A 21,016-nucleotide genomic window follows, 5' to 3' on the forward strand; every position below is an offset into this window, starting at 1 on the left:
GACACAGCGTACTGTAAGTACAGGTTTCCTTGCTCTCTCCTCAGGTTATTCACTCTCTCTGCTCTTCTCTCCACAGGTATCGTAGCAAATTTGGCGAAGCGTCCGATGGGGTAAGTAGTCCTTACGTGGCGTCGGGGGCGAACCCTCTCGACTGCTGGGTGATGGCAGGGGGGTGGGATAACACAACGTCTCACCGGGCCGAGCGCTGCCCTCTCCTCGCTGCCGTCAGGCGTTCGAACTTCTGGACAGGGGCGCCCCTTTGTAGAGGCCACGGGACGATGGAATCGCTTCACCTCTCTCTCTGCAACAACAATACTCATGCAATTTAAAGTGTCAATGATAATAGCCCCAAATCGTACTCACACCGCTGCTGCTTCTCCAGCTCTTTACTGCCACTCTTCACACTCGCCCGATGTCTAGGCGGGGGAAAAGATCGTCCCGGGGCACCGTGCTACTTTCGGAGATCTGAAGCACGCTCACAACATATGCTGTATTGGATCAAGCTAGGACCAGCAGCCTCTTTGTCCTCCCTTAACGAAGTGCGTGAAGGCGGGGGTCTGTCAGACAGGACACACAGCAATACACAGCAACCCACAGCAATATACAGCACCACGTCAAAATTAAAGGTTTTCACAGCACAAAGACTCACCCACCACGCTCAGTGTACAAAAAGGACTCCCGTCTTCCTTCACCTCACTTTGGTCAGATCTGGCGATGAAATATGCGGCCCAGCCAGTGGTGTCGTCGTTGTGACTGCTTCGGTAAATATCCGTTCGGCTCGCCCACCACGCTATAATAGGGGTAGGGCCGCCCTCCTTCTTCTGGAGGAATCTAACATACAGCTAGATCAATACACAAGGCACTTGCAACTTGCACTTGGTACTCACAACAATGCCGTTTTCAATCCCCATTTTCTCTTGGTCTCAATTCACCAAATATTCCGTTTTCTTCTCAACCTTTAACGTTCGCGATGTCTTCACAAACGTACTATTCCAGCCAAAAAGCTCTCTTCGGGGTGCTCCTTTACTCTCTCTTCCCGTCCTGCCTTTCTTTCGCCTCTCGTGGCTCCTGTCCTCTTTCCGCGCGCTTCGTAGCGCAGCCCGGATCAACAGAGCCTGCGGGCTCTTCAAAAGGTGCGGATCATCTTTCTGCCTTAGGCAGAGGAGCTTTCCCCGTGTCGATCCCCTCTCGTGTCTGACGCCTTCTTTGTGTTCTTGCAGAGCTATTTATTCGTCTCCCTCTCACACAGCCTCCAATCACACTTCACTCGCTTAACTCTTTACACCTGTGGCTCATAAGCCCCGATTATGTTGCCCTGGAAACCAGGAAGTGAGAAGGTCCGTCTTCGAATGCGGCCCGGTGGGAAACCTTCCGGGCGGAACCAAACTTCCCTAACTTTGGTTCAGCCCCCGAAAAGATCGTCACCTTGTGACATTAATGCAGTAACTTGTAGTGCTTCTTCTATCAATTATATCAGCTGTCCATACAGTGATTTTTTCAGTTTATACACATCAGTTTTGTATTACTTTGAGATTTTACCTCGTAATCCTCTGGTTGTTTCATATAAATGTCATTCTATTGGCTCATGTAAATATGTTGTCTTTACATCCATTTGATGAACAATGATATTTTCCTGTATTGTTTTCTGTTTCAGTATCTCATCATACTGGCAGTTGGAGTAAAGGTCTCGTCATGGTTCACACCTCTCTCTTGACTTTAACCTTTGACATCATATTGTGCTTTGTATTTGTCTGTTCATTACTGTTTTTCTTAATAGTGTAGACACACTTACTCCTCACTAATTCTTTATCTTCATGTAGACTGGTCAGGGTAAATGTTACACTTTCCTTTAATGACTTCATTTCTTCATCTATAATCTTAACTCACTCATCTGTCTTCTTTGATGTTTCAGCTTTTTTGTATGTTTGAGGTTCATTGCATACAAGTTTGTAATAATAATCAATGTCAGCTACATCACCTTGAAAACTACAAACATAATCACTTAAATAACCTGACCTTTTCCTCTCTCTGGCAGGGTAAATTCCTTGTCACACGGCTCCTCTGACACTTTTCTAACGTTATCCCGCTGCTTTCTCCGCCTGCAGGTTGAATCGCAGTGAGTGGTACTTTTGCATTGATTGCATCACTGTTTATGCTGGCACGTTCTTGCTTTATGGTCTTTTGTGTCACACCTGTAACAGACAATGTCAGGACTTGCAGCCACACAGTCAGCTAAAGTGGATTTCGTTTCAAGCTGTCTGTAAGGTGTGGGGAAGACAGAACCCAAGTGCAGACAGCTCTCAACCAAAAACACTTTTATTATATAACAAAAACACCCTCGAGGGGGGTAAAACAAAGACAATAATCCAAAAGAATATTATGACACGACACGACACGACACGACACTAAACAGGGCAGGATGTGACAAAACAAGAACACAAGACATCATCTTAGATGAACAATGATCCAGCATGAGACAGTAGACACAAGGGCATTAAATAGGGGAGAACTAAACAAGGGAACAAGGACACACAGGTGAAGGGAGTTAACTAATAATGAATAATTAACAAGGGGGCAGTGTTAAGACTTAAGACAGGAGAGCCAGAGGTACACAAACACAAGCCACGTGACTCTCCACACAAAACAAGACAACAGTAATAAGGGCAGCCATGATCCTGTCACATGAAACAAGGGAAAATACATACAGTGCTGACAGGATCATGACACTGTCCTCTTGCTTTCATTACGTTGTCGCAGGGAGCAGTTGTTCACATATTTTCAATGTCCTCATAACTTCGTAGCCTTTTCTAAAATTCAGCAAAAGTAATTTTAACATCACTCTTACTAACATAAATGGCATAAATGTTTTTGGAAGTCCTTTTGGAAACCATTGCTGTTAAAAGTTCGTCATTCGTCAGAAGGTTCATTTAAAATAATCTCTTTCAGTCCTTGCAAACAAAGGTGAACCAAAAATTTGGTCTTGCATAAGTCATTATTCTTCTCATCTCCGTCAAAGACAAACCTTGACCAGCGGCTCGTTGATATCGCTTTTGTCTTTCTGTTCATGTTTGTAGCTGTAGCTCGGCTCTGTCTCATTATCACTTAACATGGAGAAGATTTCCAGCTCTGTCTCTTCAGCATACATATGGGTCATTCTACAAAAAGGTGGAAATGCTTGTCCCTTGCTTTTGCAGACCCCTTAATAATTTTATTTGACCCAATAATCCCATAATTATATATATATTTAGTAAATAAATATAGACTGTCCTTAAAATGACGAGAGAGTTTATTTATTTAATTTTCTTTTTTAAACCTTTTTTTTAAATGTCTGGTCCTGAAAATTGCCCTGTCCCTTTGATCATACATGGATGTTGAACTGCTACACACTACTTTATAGCAGTAAGAATGTTATTTTCTAAAGGCCACGGAATTAACTTCTTAATGTACAATTATGACTATTTGCTGGACAAATACATTAATTAATTGTTATTATTATTCTGCTAAATCAGTTAAAATCTTAATAATTTGTATGATTAATTACATTTAATTGTACTTATTATTCCATTTGAGCTAAATCTGGGAATTTCCCCAAATTCCCTTAAATTCCCGTAGTGTTTCAGTTAGGTTTATAGTGTTTTAAATACACTATTTAAAACTCCTCCCGCTGATTCGCTAGAAAGTAGCTTTAAGATCTTAAAGGCAGATTAAGTGACATTGATTTCATGAGCATTGAACACAGAAACAATTCAATTGTGAAATGCAAAACCGGTTTATTAAACTACGTTACACTACAAAAACATACGATACTAACAAACGAAAAACATATATGAAAGAGAAAGAATGGAAAATTAAAAGAGAGAGTAAAAGAAGGGCAATATCACTATATACTTAACTTCTGCACAAACCATCAGAACTCTGAGAATCACCTTAATTAAAAGGGGCAATAACTTTTTACAGCGAATGAACAAGCGATACTTGCGTTGGCTTTTGTGATGCGCATGTGCACGTCCAGCTGTGGGTGCGTGGAAGATAGTTCCTGAGTTTGTGGTCACGTGACGGAGTCCTGAGGTGTCCATAGGAGTTGTTCCTTTTTGGGTTAATCCGTCGGTCTGGTTAATCTGTGGCGATTAATTTGTCCAGTTTGTTTGAAGCTTGCCCAAGTGGCGGATGCCCGAAACTAGAGGGATAGGGGTCCCACAGCAGGAAGCTGAGCTGGGAGCTCAGCTGCACGCCGTGAACGGCGTGTTGTTGAGAACTGTAGGCCAACTGTGAGCGAGCGTCGATGAATTGAGGTGCAGGCCTCTTAACCTGAGCTAAGACCAACCCCTTTAAATTCAGATGACCAATCCGAAAGGGTGTAGGAAACTTTGTCTTTGTTTCACCAGACTCATTTGCATAGATGGACTTGGCTAAAGATTTTGTTACAATAATAATTTGGATTAATATTTAACCAGTTTGATATAAGTTATGGTATGATGATGCACATCATTGATCAGGAAAGGAAAAGGGGATTATTAAGAGTGTAAACAAGGTATGGTTTGAAACACACATCAAATAGTAATCTCATAAATGTGAATAATGAGAGATGCTAAGATAAACAAAGCATCCATATAGTGTTACAAGAAAGTGGTTCATTGCAAATGCAAACATGCAATACAAGGATATATAATATATACAATTTAAACCAATTTATTTTGGTCTTAGCTGTGATCTTAGACAGACACATTTTTGTGTTATGGCTGCTTCGTCTCTGGCCACAGTTTGAAGTTTGCTTTGAGGTGTTAATTTGCTTAGATTGGCGCAATAAAGACAGCCAGAGAGAGTCGATGGGTCTGTAAATGTGTCTTATCAGGAGATTAGGATCTTCTGATAAAAGCGTCTGAGCAGACCTGGTGACAAAACTCAATCTAGGGTCACACATGAAACAGCATGAAAGCAATTTTTTCTGTAAATTGTCATTGGTGTTACCATCATTGGTGTTACTTCTCTAATGAGGACTTCCTAAGCACTTTTCCTTTAACTGACCAACATAAAAGCATAAAAACAAAACAAGATGGAAAATGTTTAAGTTTATAAGTTTTATCATATTCATTATCTATTATTACATTCCATTTTGTCAGGTTTTGAAGATACAACGTCATGGATTTTTTAATTAAAATTTATTAAAAAGTTAAACATAGATTAAGCTCCCCGTTTTGCAGATTCATAGATTTGCCAAGTTAATTAATGCTATTATAGAAGTTTTGGGCATATTGAAAGAAGTTCATTTCCGCAGATTTCCATCACCCAAATTCCACCTTTTCTGTAGAAAGACCCAGATAAAAATGACCCTGTACCAACTTTATTCACACGTCTCCATGACATCAAATTTAAATTCACCTTATTTTATTCTTATAAAGTTCCTCAGATGAAACATTTGATTTGTTTTCTGTGTTTATAAGATTTAAAAATGATTGCATTGTGATTTTATTTACATTTCATTCAGTGTCTCAACTTTTTTGTAATTGATCAGATAATCATCAAAAAGTCCTGCAGTCAGATCCTGAAGAACACAAAAGCAAAGACGTCCAATATTTGGATTTAGAGATAAATGAGCTGCGAGTCTTCAATGTTGTGCTGAACTTGAACACATTTCAGTTTAAGATGAAGTTAAAAACCCCAACAGTGTAGAAGAAGAGGAATCTTGTCAGTATTTACTTCAGTTTATGATCCTATGAGATTTCTTGCTCCTCTTACACTGACTGTTAAATCGCTCTTATAGGAAATATGTAGACAGAAGCTGAGTTAGGATGAAGATTTACCTCCAACACTTCAAAGTCAGATTTAGATAAAGTCACAGATCAGATCCTGTACTGAATAATCAACTCATACAGTTAAGAGGAAGTGATGTCACTATTGTGTCTTCTTATTCACTTATTCATCAGATCATACTGAAGATCAGACATCTTTACTGACATCTTTTAAGTCCTAAAAATGAAAGAGAAAGTCAATCAGATATGAGATCATCATCAGTGTCAGATGAAGAGATAGAAAAACAAACTATTAGTGCTGTCAGTCAGTGATAGAAATGAAATCTTCAACATAATAAACATGTCAACAATCTGTTTATCACATACACATGAGCTACAACAATACAAAAACACATTTCATCTATTTCCTCTGAATATTTGATGTCAATGTAAGAGATGAATGTATTGATATGTATGTAGTATAATATAATGACACACTGACAGTTTTATGAGTTTACACACAAACAGTAAGAAAATGAAGGTGATGCTTTATTTGAAAAGTCCTGGAGGTTGACAGTCGTGTAAATAAAGAGAAACAGCATCAATGTCAAAGCTCGACAGAGAGTTGTGTGAAGTGTCCATCAGATTTTAAGAGTTGACTGTCTCTTCTTTTTTCTAATCTTCATCTGTATCATTTATCATCTGTACTTTGTGTTTATCTGTTGTGTATATATTGTGTTTGTGTTGTTATTTCTGTCTGTATTCTGATGATTTGATAAATAATGCTTAAAACATGAAATAAAAACCAAGTTGTTATAAAAAGAGTTTAAGATGAACATCTAGTCAAGTGTACATAACTATAGAGGTGTCGGCCTATCAAACAAACCCCATTAACAAACATCATATATAATGTGTAAGAAGAGTAAGATCACAGTATTAAATCCTCGAGTGAACAAACTCAACATCACAGTTAGTAAACAGACTCAGACATTGTGTTGAATTCTTATTGTGTTGATCTGACAAAGCATCAAGTGTTGTCCATGTACACTTCATATTTTCTGTTTGTTGGGTTTAAAGGATACACAGCCTATAACAGCAGCAGATCAATTTACATTTATTTCTAATATTTATATTCCAGGATTTAAATTACACTGCATGAGTTTACTTTAAACATTTATTTAAATGAGCTCTACTCACCATACTGTCTGTAGTTTATAATGTGGATCATCTTGTACATCAGAGATCAGCTTCACTCCTAAATCTGTGAGATAATTATTAGACATCTCCAGATGAGTCAGGTGTGATGGGTTTGATCTCAGAGCTGAAGTCAGAGCAACACAACCTTCATCTGTGATATTACAATAACTCAACCTGTAGAGAACAGAGACTTTATGTGAATTATACAAAACTACAAAGTTTGACACAAATCTGTAAGCTCCATCTCTTCATGTAATGTTCCTCTTTCAATCCCTCAGTAACTGAGACATTATGGGCCCTATTTTAACGATCTAAGCGCATTGTTTAAAGCGCACAGCGCAACGTCTAAATGGGCGTGTCCGTATCCACTTTTGCTAATTTAACGACGGGAAAAATGGTTTGTGCGCCGAGCGCATGGTCGAAAAGGGTTGGTCCTATTGTAATGGGAGTATTTTGGGCGTAACGTGCAATAAACCAATAAGAGTCTCAGCTCTCATCCCCTTTAAAAGCAAGTTGTGCTGGCGCTATGTCTAATCCCTATTTAGATGACGAACTTTGTAAACTGAAAAACTAAGCAAAGGAAGAAGATCCCCAGTTTAAGATTAATGTTAAATAATTGTGTTGTTTTTCACTTGTATTGAAATTGTTATTTTTTTATTAAAACCTTTAAAACCCGTTTTCTTTTAGTCATGGAAGTAAAAAAGCAGGCTTGTAATTGCTTTAAATGTCAAAAAATAATTTACAAGTATGTAAGATAAGGTTTGTACTCTAAAAATACTTTATTTGTAACAAACAGGAGATAAAGAATTTACAAACGGCTCTCCGCACTTTTCAGCACTTTGGACAGCGTTTTTTTTAGCAAAGAGTTTTTTTAAGCAAAGAGTTTTTTTAAGCATTACTTAAAAATGTTTCTCATCTCACCATATCCAGGTACAGAGTCATCATATACAATAAATCCGTGAGGTAGCATTAAAAAAAAACATTTAGAAACAGATGCATTTGTTTAAAGCAAAGCATTTATTTACTTGCAGGCTGCAGGTGAAGCAGCTCTTTGCGCCTTCTAACGTCTCATAATTAGTTTTCATTTATGTCCAAGAGACTTAATAATAATCTTTTACATTCAATCCTTTAATCTTTCATATTTAAAAGCATGTTTGTGCTGCTGCGCATTCATGTACTTTGTGATAAGCAAACCCGCGTTGTCCTCCCGTTTAGCGCTATTGTTGTCACGATACCAAAATTATTGGTTTGATACCGATACTATGTCAATGGTTTCGATTCCGATACTTTTTCGATACTTTTTCTGAAAAGGGAGAAACACTCTCAAATCTCATTGCTGTGCCTAATATTAAAAACAGGACAACATTCTAATCATATAACACACTAATAAATTAACATATATGAACAGCAGATATATTAAACATTTAAGCAAAATATAAAATATATCAAAATATAAAAAATAAATTAGAGCAATGGCATTCAAGGTAAAAAAAAAATAATTTTAGCAGCATTATCTGAGTTTTTCTCTAGTGAGCATTAGCATAGTAAAAAAGATAAACAAGTACTTAAACAAATGCATTGCTTTTTGTTTGTTAATGTTAATACATTAACATTTATATGATAAACAGATTATAGTGCAAATATGAAAATATACCTCACTGAACGACATGAGGGTTAATAAATGACGTGTTTTTGTGAACTTAAAGCACAACAGTATCTGGGTTCATTTATTTTTACCACAGTAAAAGTATTTTCTTGTCAGCTAAAATGCTGTCTAATTTTATAACTGTCTGTGAGGCGATTGTATTAACTTGGATCACTACAGGCAAAACGTGACCACACGCATATCAACAACAATTTGGAAAGTCTAGAATTAATAGTTTGGGATGATTATCAATCTCTCGTCGGCGTGTCGGTCCTTCAGTGCTTTGCTAGCGCCGTTAGCACGCGGCTCTGTAGCAACGCATATTTGGCTTACTTCACTTGTGTCCTTCGGGTTCGAATGTTTATTTGACTCACATCCGAAAAAACCTCCACAAAGCAACACTGCTTGGCTTTCTTGTACTACTGTTAAACCAGAGCGAACGAGACGAGGAGAGGAAGCGGAGCACTGTATTCACGTGCACTGTGTGTGCGGCGCCGTTTAAAAGAAAGAGAGAAGCCGTTTCTCAATACCAAGTACGCCAAACTCGGACTTGTGTCCTTCGTAGTTCGAACTTGCAAGTTCAGACTCGGAAGAACGAACTCCTGACGCGAAATGCATTCTGGGAAACTTCGCTGTCATAAGTCCACACAAGTCTCCTCTGATGCATCCTCGATAAAATGGGCGGATCAAGAACACATCCGGGGATTTTATGTGAACTTGCGCTTGATGCGAACTTTGAATTGGAACAGTACTTGGGCCGCGACTGATGACGTTTCACAAGTCCACAAGAACGCAAGTACAGACAAGAACGCATATTGAGAAACGGCTAGAGAGAGAGAGCGTGCAGCTGGTGTTTGCAGAGTTACATAAAAAACAACTCGCAGCTCGTCTCGGAGTATCGATTCCGCGGGACACGAGTATTGGAATCGTTTTAAAATTTCAGTATCGATATCTATCGAAATATCGATAATTTTGACAACACTATTTAGCGCATATTACTAATGCGCTCTTTAAATAACATAAAACACATTGCGCCATTGACTTTAGACTTTAGACCAGGTTTTTGTTGGTCAATGGCGTAGTCTATTTTAGTTGCCTCAAAATAGCAACGCGCCAACAATGCGCCTGAACACACCTCGTTCTCAGACCAGAACGCCCATGGGCGCAAAAGGGGGCGCAAATGCATTTGCTATTTAAACAACGCGGCGCTAAACGTGAAAATTAGGGTGGAAACTAGTGAAAGACACTTGCGTTGCGCATTGCGCTGCATTGCGCCTGGTGTAAGATAGAGCCCTGTGTGTTTAAATGTCAAATAAATCCATCACACAGCTGACTATTAGTGTTAGATGTCCTAAACCACATGAACATTTCTTCATACATCTGTATTGAGTTCATGACTCACAGTTCAATTCTCATCAGGTATTTGATGTAAAAATCTTCCTCTATTACACAGGGGCGTGTCTAGAGGGGGGGCATGGGGTGGCACCGCCCCCCCTGGAATATGATTGGGCCCCCCCTGGTGCCCCCCCTCCAATCTCATTGGGCCAGCTAGATTTACTGTCAACCTGAAAATACCCACCGCACCATTGGACCAGAGAGCTGTCAATCACTGTTTGATTTGAGACTTGCGCGAACGCTAAGAAGCAGCAGCATAGTAGTTGCACGTTTTTAAAACAGGAGAAAAGAGACACCACGACACCCACCGCACCATTGGACCAGTTGCCAATCACTGTTTGATTTGAGACTCGTGCGAACACGTAGAAGGAGCGGGCGCCACGCCAAAGACTCAACACTGGCACAAATCAACACAAATCAAATAGATTTTTCATGATTACCATTTACATTTTATTTTACTATTTAAAACGGCTTCATTCGCCGTTGCAAGCGCTCAAAAGCGCCTCTCTTGCGCGCACACTGCGTGCGGAACCTCGACAGTGCCTCCCTTACATGACACTGAGTGAAGGAATTAAAAGTTGGCGGTGTTTTCTACATGGGTTCCTCCGTGTCCTTGTCTTTTCACGTGAACGTTAACAGTCAACAGATGTTACTGACAGAGAAGACGGTTGATCAAGTATCATGACTTAACGAAAGGTTAGTAGTGTTTCCCCACACACCAGTTCTCTGTGCACGAGCTCTCTCCCTCCCTATGGTGCGGTATGCGCACGCGCCTAACAGTATTCTCTGATATTTTTGAATTTGCGCTAAATTGTCTGCGCTGTACGCGATCTACAATAAAACTATCACTCGCATTTAAAATTAAAAGCGCTCATAAACACAATCAGATGAGAAGAGCAACCATGCATGAGACACAAAGGTAATTCGAAATCACCTCGTATCAGCTCTTCAATGTAAATGTGTGATTTTTATCAGACAATATGTCGCATTTAAATCTTTTAGCAGTATAAAGTAACAGCTGGTTGGATTAAACACGAGGTGTTATTGGGTCGTGTTTAGTCACTACAACCCCAAAACAGAAAAAGTTGGGACACAGTAGAAATTGTGAGTAAAAAAGGAATGGAATAATTTACAAATCTCATAAACTTATATTTTATTCACAGTAGTATATAGATAACATATCAAATGTTGAAAGTGAGATATTTTGAAATGTCATGCCAAATATTGGCCCATTTATGATTTGATGAGAGCTACACATTCCAAAAAAAGTTGGGACAGGTAGCAATAAGAAGCCATAAAAGTTAAATGTACATACAAGGAACAGCTGGAGGAGGACCAATGTTTAGGAATAGGAATGTTGTCCCATTCTTGTCTAAAACAGGCTTCTAGTTGCTCAACGGTCTTAGGTCTTGTTTGCCGCATCTTCCTCTTTATGATGCACCAAATCTTTTCTGTGGGTGACAGATCTGGACTGCAGGCTGGCCATTTCAGTACCCGGATCCTTCTTCTACGCAGTCTTGATGTTGTAATTGATGCAGTATGTGGTCTGGCATTTGTCATGTTGGAAAATGCAAGGTCTTCCCTGAAAGAGACGACGTCTGAATGGGATCATATGTATCTAGAACTTGGATAAACCTTTCAGCATTGATGGTGCCTTTCCAGATGTGTAAGCTGCCCATGCCACACGTACTCATGCAACCCCAAACCATCAGAGATGCAGGCTTCTGAACTGAGCGCTAATAACAACTTGGGTTGTCATTGTCCTCTTTAGTCCGGATGAAATGGCATCCCAGTTTTTCAAAAAGAACTTCAAATTTTGATTCGTTGGACCACAGAACAGTTTTCCACTTTTCCAAAGTCCATTTTAAATGAGCCTTGCCCAGGGAAAACGCCTGTGCTTCTGGGTCATGTTTAGATATGGCTTCTTTTTTGACCTACAGAGTTTTAGCTGGCAACAGCAAATGACACGGTGGATTGTGTTCACTGACAATGTTTTCTGGAAGTATTCCTGAGTCCATGTTGTGATTTCCATTACAGTAGCATTCCTGTATGTGATGCAGTGCTGTCTAAGAGCCCGAAGATCACGGGCATCCGGTATGGTTTTCCGGTCTTGACCCTTACGCACAGAGATTGTTCCAGATTCTCTGAATCTTTGAATGATATTATGCACTGTAGATGATGATAACTTCAATCTCATTGCAATTTTTCTCTGAGAAACTCAGAAAACTATTTTTCGCTGCAGCATTTGGGGAATTGGTGATTCTCTGCCCATCTTGACCTCTGAGAGACACTGCCACTCTGAGAGGCTCTTTTTATACCCAATCATGTTGCCAATTGACCTAATAAGTTGCAAATTGGTCTTTCAACTGTTCCTTATATGTACATTTAAATTTTCTGGCCTCTTATTGCTACCTGTCCCAACTTTTTTTGGAATGTGTAGCTCTCATGAAATCCAAAATGAGCCAATATTTGGCATGGCATTTCAAAATATCTTACTTTCAACATTTGATATGTTATCTATATTCTACTGTGAATAAAATATAAGTTTATGAGATTTGTAAATTAGTCCATTCCTTTTTTACTCACAATTTCTACTGTGTCCCAACTTTTTCTGTTTTGGGGTTGTATTTTAAACTCTTTCTTTATGTCTGACAACAGAACAGATAACAAATAGCATTCAGTTGTGTTAAAATACATATAATAAACAATGAAAGTCAGATCAGACAGAGTAGAAAAACAGATTTTTAAGTAATATTTTCCAAACGGTCCTGATATGTCAAAATGTTAACTAATACCAGCTACACACACCTCTGTGTAATTTAGATACTTGAAGGAATAGTTCACTTAATTTAAATGGTTAAATGGTCATATACCTAAACTTGTTTCAAACCTGTATGAGTTTCTTTCTTATGCTGAACACAAAAAATAAAAGAGTTAAAAATGTCGGTAACCAAAATCAGTTGATGGATCCTATTGACTTCATATGTAGGAACAAAATAACATGGCAGTCAATGGGGTTCAACTTTCTGGCTTCTAAGATTCTTCAAAATATTTTGTGTTCAGCAGAAGAAAAACTCATACAGGTTTGAAATAACTTTAGGATGAGTAAATTATGGCAATTTATTTAAAGTGAAATATTCTGGAACAGAACTGTTTTTTCTAATCCATGCAAAATACAAAAAATTAATACCATCTATCAGGCGCGGAGCTATGGGCGGGGCCTGGACGAGCCTGGGCCCGCCCAGATTGACAGCTGGCCCGCCCAATCAGAAATGTAAAAAATAGTGCTCTGTATAGTTAGAAATGGATACTACTATATATGGTGTATTTTATCTATTGCATGTTATGTTAAAAACAGTAAAATTATAAGTAAGCCTGATAACTATTTAAAAACTATTATAAAGAAGTTAAAATATTCCCGATAACTTTTTTTGCAAGCAAGTGGAAAACGTATTTTGAATAACAACACGTTATAAATATGTGCTGCGCGCTTTCCTCTCAATAACATAAACACACAACAAATATGACAGCGGGGTAAAAACTAGAAAGAAAAGATCTGATCACAGTAATGTTGTTTGATATACCCTTCCAGCTCTCTAACTCAGCACTATAAGTCACGCTGTCACGCCACGTTTTTTGCTACTGTAATGGGGTGAGCTTAGAGGGGCGTGTCATTTGACTTTGTGATGGAGCCGGACGGAAGTTGAGCGCACGGACCCTTTAAAAGTGGGGAACATTCCTTTCTTCGGGTTCTCTCTGTTTTGGGAAACTGGCTGCAGTGGAGGTGTGTAACGACTCCCTTACCTGTGTAAGGTTTATACCTTTTCCGGACCTCTCTTAGTCGCGCTGAACACCAAGGTAGTTCCCGCATCAAACTTTTATTTCATCTGCGTGACATTGTCCGCTATTGTGCATCAGAGGAACGCTGATTTTCTGCGCTGTGCGTGGGCCTGTGGGTACTTCCAAATCATTCACAGTCGGTATGTATCGAATCAATTGGTAGTGTTAGTTTACTGATTGTTTTCATAAAAAGCGGGTATTTTATGGAGGCTCGTTTATTTAGTGTGATCCAGATTTATGAATGGTGCGTTGACATTGCTGGGGGGCCTGATCAAGGTGCGCTACAGGTATGTGGTGTTATTATTTTATTAATATTAAGTTTCAGTGTTATTTTAGTTAGTAAAAAAAATATAAGGTTGATGGCGAACTTGTGTTATAGAGGGCTGCTGTTTCGCTGCTGTGGAATTTACAGTCGTTGGACATTCCTGTTGATGCCATCAATCTTCTGACGTTTCATCCTGTGTGTGTGTGCGTGCATGTGTGTGTGTGTGTGTGTGTGTGTGTGTGTGTGTGTGTGTGTGTGTGTACTTGCCTACCTATCTAAGTGGGGACTTTGGTGTCGTTACACACTCACCAACAGGGGACCATAAAGCAAAGAGGGGACATTTTCCAGGTCCCCTGTTGGTCATGCTTTAAATCATGCTAAAATCAAGTGAAAAACAGTCTGGTAATTTTTTTTTAATTTTTACCAAATGGGGACCTACATGTGTGTTTGTGTAAACACTCATACTCAGCAGCACCTCTGTAGGCTGGAGCAGGAACTGTAACTGCCCATTAACACACGACGTTCACACCTCGCTATTCATTGAATGGCTCTGAGAGACTCTGAATCTGAATAAAGACTATTTAACAGGCTGCTTATCTAAGGAACAAGTTTTTCAAACTCTCCAAACATAACATATATAATAATAAAAAAACAACTTGGTTTTGCAAGCCAATTTAACCTACTATTTTTAATTGTGATAAGTTGACATAACTTACAAAAACAGGTTGCAATTATTCAACTTAAAGTAACATAAAAATATATGTTGATTTGACAAAAAACACAGAATTTTTGACAGTGTACATAAAGGTGTCTTAAATATCTTTAATACAAAAGTGTCAAAACTCTTAAAATGTAATGTTTGTAAAATTGTTTACTTCATGTTAGTGACTTCACAAAATGTCTTTGGTCCCCAGTTTGATGGTGAAGTGTGACGTGTTTATTTGCTTTGAATTTTAGGAAATATTTTAGATTCTGAATAACTGTGAATGTATTGACAAAATTTACAATGACACTAAAACAACAGTTCTTACCATCAAAAAAGTTCTTCATAAAAGATTTTGAAGTTTAAAGCTAACAGTTGTACAAGGATTATTGCACTAAAATGTTATGTTATAAAGTAATTTAGTAAAAGACAATATAACTGAACCAACTAAAACATTTCAAGGCATTAAATAAACATAATAGTTTAAGTTTAAACCCCTGAAATCTTTTCTCATGGCAAGAAATGTAATTGCAATTAAACAGATGTCACACTACACTATTTAACAGGGGACCTAATGTATTTTATCTTGAAGAAACTCACTATTTTATACTATTTGGACAGAAATTAAAATGTGTATCTTAGAAATTAGCAGTTTAAGCACCAAATTTAGGCATGATCATGTTAGTGACTTCACAAAATGTCTTTGGTCCCCAGTTTGATGGTGAAGTGTGACATGTGTTTATCTGCTTTAACTTTTAGGAAACACACACTTCACACTTCACTATTTAACAGGGGACCTAATGTATTTTATCTTGAAGAAACTCACTATTTTATACTATTTGGACAGAAGTTAAAATGTGTATCTTAGAAATGAGCAGTTTAAGCACCAAATTTAGGCATGATCATGTTAGTGACTTCACAAAATGTCTTTGGTCCCCAGTTTGATGGTGAAGTGTGACGTGTTTATCTGCTTTAACTTTTAGGAAATATTTTAAATTCTGAATAACTTTGAATGTACTGACAAAATTTACAATTACACTAAAACAACAGTTCTTACCATCAAAAAAGTTCTTCATAAAAGATTTTGCCGTTTAAAACTAAAAGTTGTACGAGGATTATTGCACTAAAATGTTATGTAATGTTATAAAGTCATTTAGTAAAAGACAATATAACTGAACCAACTAAAACATTTCAATGCATTAAATAAACAATAGTTTAAGTTTAAACCCCTGAAATCTTCTCATGGAAAGAAATGTTTCTTGGGCTTTAGCTGATCAGTTGTTCTTCCTATCCTTCTTTTGATTTGTCTAAATAGCTACTACTTCACCTTTGCTCTAATATAAGAACAAATCCACTAAGACAAAAAACTAAAACAGTATAAACCTAATATTAAAACTTATTGACTGCCATCTTTACCTGCTCAACTGTTCTTCCTCTCCCTCTTCTCTCTGCTCAGCCCTCTTGCTATATTCACCTTAAATCTGATGTAAGAACAGTTTCAAAGCTTATATATGTCATAAGCTTATAAAAATATTAAATTTGAAAACTAAACCGGCCAAAAGGTGGTAGCTAAACTTAATGAGTCACTTACATTGTATAAAAATATATGTCACAAATCACTATTAAGTTTAATAACATAATACAACATAATCAAAAGGCTCATATTAATAGTTAATGTTAGCTGAATATAGCAGGGAATGTTGTTCACTACGTTAGTTCTTGTGTGCAAAAGAAACAGTATTCACCTGCACAGTTACAAAACATACAGTCTGTTTTTATTAGGAAGAAATTCCTTGGGCAAAATTGCAATTTGAAAATTCCCTTTCTCCCTCTAAGTTTTAAGCAAAATTGTAACTCTCCAATCTCTCCCTCTTAAGTTTGGACAGCGCCTCCACCCCTGTGCTGACATATGTCAACATTAAGGTTACATTATGATAAAATAGTTTTCTGGATAGGTATTATCCTAGTCCCAGAATAAAATGCATGTTTGAGCTGCCTTAATTTAAAAACATCTTGCACTGACATATCTTAACAAATATCAGTGCCATTGTTTTGTTTTAGGATGCACACTTAAATGTCTTAATATAACTAAGCCCTAGTCCTGGATTAATCTAAACCCTGTCTGGGAAACTGCTCCAAACTTTTTACACATAGGGGTGGTTTCCCGGACAGGAATTAGCTTAAGCCTGGACAAGACCTTAGTTTAATTAGGAAATATAACTAGTTTTAACAAATATGCCTTACTAAAAACTTGTGTGCATTTTGGGGCAAAACAAAGGGCACTGGTTTATTTAAATATATGTCAGTGCAAGTTGTTTTAATTTGGACAGCTCTTACATTTATTTTAGTTTAGGACTAGTGTAATCCCCATAGAGATCCATTGCAGGGTATGGAGGTCCCCTGTTGGATAGGTAGACATCAGTCAGGGTTGCAGGTCCCCACTTGGCATATTTAAAAAAAAAAAAAAAATTGACATTTGAAGTTATATTATGAAAATAGGCATTAAAATAAAATTTTCTATGTAGTTTTTGTGTGTAAAAAATGATCAGAAACACTAGTCCCCTCTTGGTCAGTGTTCAGTGATAGTCCCCTTTTTGTAATGTAGGTAAGTATGTGTGTGTGTGTGTGTGTGTGTGTTTAGCAATGATGTGTGACTGCGTGGAGTATTAGGTTCAGCTGTTAAATTGTGTATTGGTGTTTTGTTTGTTTAACCCCATATGTGTATTTTGAGAGGTCACACAGGTATTAGACCATTTATTATTCTGTACATCTGACTCGTATAAGTGACCTGGGGAATTTGTATTGCCTATTTCATTTATAATCTTTTTTTGTTTCTTTTTTTTGTGTGGAGGTTGGTTTCTCTAATTGAAATGGTTTGATTCACTAACTGGAAGTGATTGGTTTTTTTATTTTGTGTGTGGGATTTTCTTTCTTTATATTGGTACCAATTATTATTATTATTGTGTGATTCATTACCTCAGGGTATCTATGAGACAAATGGTCTAAGAACTAAGTGTCCCCCACATATGGTATGACGCTGTGTAGTGTGTTTACGCCTTTTATGTGAATGTGGATGTTTGTATTTTTATACCACTAAATTAAAGATTGAATAATCACACCCTTGTTATCTTCCTCCATTTGGTTGGGGGGCCTGTTGTAAGGGGAATTGAATATTAATACCCCTTTGTTACATATAACTTGACACTGTCACATTTGGCGTAGTCGGGCAGGGTCATTGTAACAGGGTGTGCTGTGTAAATCTGTTTTTTTTTGTATGGTGTTTTTTTCCTTTTTTCTTTTTTTCTGTGTTTTGTATATTTGGATATTTTGGTGTGAGTGTGTTTATTTTGCAGCAGCGGGACAGCAGCAGGCAGTGGTAAAGAGTGTTTCGTGAAGTTGCTGACTTGAGTTACCAGTAAGTCAAAAAAAATTTTCTTTTCTCTCTTCTTTTGATTACCAATGGAGAGTGAAGTAGAGGAGTTGCGACAGCAGGTTCAGCTCCTGCAGACAGAGAATGAACAGTTACAGCGTCAAGCTAATTCTGTAGCAGGGCCCTCGGCTAATGTCAGTGCCTCAAATGTGGACTTAAATGTGCGTGCCTCCAGTACAGCTGGTGCCACCAGGCCCATTACAGAACGTGTTATTTTTTTTCCTAGAGAACGACGATGTCCTACGTTTAATGGAAGGGAAGATGAGGATGTGTTTGAATGGGTAGAGGAAATGAAAACTAATTTACGAGCACGAAGTTTATCAGGCAGGGAGGAAGCGTTGTTTATTTTTGATCATTTGGGGGGATCTGCAAGAAGCGAAATTAAATTTAGATCAAGGGAAGAGAGAGAGGATCCGGAAAAGGTGTTCTCCGTGTTAAAAGAATTGTACGGTGAGGTACATTCATATATTTCGCTTCAGGAGCGGTTTTTCTCCCATAAACAGGAAGAAGGTGAGTCCTTGCAGGATTTTTCACATGCACTTTTTGCTTTTAATGGATAAAGTGATACAATGTGCACCAGGTGGTGTGCCCAATTCGGCCACTTTATTAAGGGATCAATTTGTTGAATACGTCCGTGATATTGGGTTGTGCCGTGAGCTTAAACGTTATGTCCGGCGCCATCCACAGTCCACTGTTTTGGATGTACGAAGAGAGGCGATTAGGTGGGTAGATGAGGGTTCTCGGCCAGAGATGCGAGAGAGGAGTCATTCGGTTCCGTCAATTGCTACTCAGTATAGAGTTCAGGGACATGGCTTACCTTCTGGTAGTCATAATTCAGCAGAGATGAATGAATTAAAGGAGATGCTTCGCACTCAGCAAGAACAGCTTAATCAGCTAACTCAGGGCCTGCAGCAGTTACAGTCTTGGCAGGCTTTTAATCAGCCTAGGCGAAGTGGTCCTATTATTTGTCGGCGGTGTAATCAACCAGGTCACATTGCCCGGAATTGTGTTTTGGATATGCGTCGGCCTATGGAACAACGAATGCCTCCAGTAGTACGAGGCAATCCCTCTGGTCCTAGTGGGCCGGCGGAAAACTTCAACCCCCTGAATTGACGAGCCACACTTCAGGAGGGGTGGTGGTTGGCTCTCGGCCCCTGGGATGGGAGGGTTCTCCAACTTTGTCCAAGTTGGTGGGTCGCTGTCCGTCTGTTACTATTATGATGGGGGGGGTGGAGGTTCCTTGCTTATTAGACACCGGGTCCATGGTGACAACTATATCTGAAAATTTCTTTCGTCAACATTTTGAGCCTCGGGGACAAGAGAAGTTGCGTAGTTGTGGATGGTTACAGCTGCGTGCTGCAAATGGTTTGGACATACCTTATTTAGGGTATTTAGAACTGGATTTCGTTGTCCTCGGGAGGCATATTAAGAACAAAGGTGTACTTGTGGTAAGGGATCGCTCAAATTCTTGTCTAGGTGGGCTTCCTGGGTTATTGGGCATGAATGTCATGCAGGACTGTTACAAAGAGTTGTTTAGTCAATATGGTAGTGCTCTTTTTGATCTCCAGATTGTGAAGGACACTCCTGCATGGCAATCTGCCTTACAGTATTGCAAGAAGATTGAGGTTGGAGTTGAGGATGCCAGGAGTAGGCCAGCCAGGATTGGGCAAGAAACCGTAAGAATCCCTGCAGATTCGTTGCGCTTTGTGCCAGTCACATTTCATTTGCCGGTAGGCCCTCCATCTGTGCTGTTATTTGAACCCTTGGAGAAAGGGGATTCACTTCCGGCTGGCCTTTTGGCCTCTGTATCTCTTGTGCCAATCATTCAAGGGGTGGCCTATGTAATGTGTTTGCATTCTCTCAGATTTAGTTAGGTAATTATATTGTATGTAATTCGGTGTCATCTTGTTAGTCATTACTATCCCCACTAACAAGTAAAACTGTCAGGAAATGAAGCAAAGTGAAAGCATAATTAAACCCATTATTCCTTTCGTGTTCACGTTTGATATGCGCACTCCGCTCTTCACGCGTAGGCTACCCGCTTGCTCTTATGCTCATCAAAAGTATATTAAATGTTTATTTATTTGTCATTTCGTTTAACCTCAGAGTCAAACATTATTCTAGCAATTCCCTTTTTCTTTCTTTATTTAGTAAGTTAACTTAAATATGTGAGAACTAAAATATATTTTTAGTGATTTGCATGAAGAGAATATGATTTTAGAAGCTTCATTTTAAGCATTTAGTAGCTTAATTTATTTAAACAGTTTTAATAGGCTATTTTAAAAAGTATTAGGTTTTTTGTGTTCATTTATATTTCTTGTCACTGTGTGCAGGTTCTTTTTTTTGTAGGCTATGACAGCCCAATACATTTTTTTTTTTACCAAAAAGGCTTAATTAATGTCATGTTGCATTACAATTTAAAGTATATCAATAATGTCAAAAATTTGACGTGCAGTTCGGGTGTGTGTGTATGCTGTTTAAATTAGTGTTCACACCAATACGCTTGTGATTCCTGAAGTTTTGACGAATTTTATAGACTTGTTATAGTTTCTTATTCAAAAGTGACACCCATAGATTCAGGCCCACCCGGACTTAATCCATGCCCACCCATATGTCACGTTCTGCATCCGCCACTGCCATCTATATTAGAGCACGTGGCATTGCACAAGATTTTGGGAACCATGCTTAATATTTTCTGAACCAGTATTTATTTTCATTTTAATTTTCTGATTGGCCCCCCCTGACTGGTTCATGGTCCCCCCCTGTGCCCCCCATTTATAAAATTTTGGAATCGCCCCTGCTATTACAGGAA

At 38.5% G+C, this 21,016-nt stretch overlaps 1 protein-coding gene and 1 long non-coding RNA gene across 2 annotated transcripts in view; one reads left to right on the plus strand and one right to left on the minus strand.

The window, feature by feature from the left end:
- Positions 1-4,113: 4,113 nt before the first annotated feature.
- Positions 4,114-21,016, minus strand: part of LOC141363165 (protein NLRC3-like) — a 186,563-nt gene continuing 169,660 nt past the window's right edge. Inside the window, exons 8-9 of the mRNA XM_073865744.1 lie at positions 6,932-7,100; positions 4,114-4,326 (exon numbers count right to left, since the gene is read on the minus strand). Of these exons, the coding sequence (XP_073721845.1) occupies positions 4,114-4,326; positions 6,932-7,100 (382 nt within the window). The remainder of the gene's footprint in view (positions 4,327-6,931; positions 7,101-21,016) is intronic.
- On the plus strand, positions 13,784-14,688 carry LOC141363296 (uncharacterized). Its single transcript, XR_012368861.1, has 3 exons — positions 13,784-13,946; positions 14,030-14,093; positions 14,186-14,688. It is a non-coding gene; the product is annotated as an uncharacterized lncRNA (long non-coding RNA).

This window comes from Misgurnus anguillicaudatus, unplaced genomic scaffold, assembly GCF_027580225.2.
Source record: "Misgurnus anguillicaudatus unplaced genomic scaffold, ASM2758022v2 HiC_scaffold_33, whole genome shotgun sequence".
Classification (NCBI taxonomy): domain Eukaryota; kingdom Metazoa; phylum Chordata; class Actinopteri; order Cypriniformes; family Cobitidae; genus Misgurnus; species Misgurnus anguillicaudatus.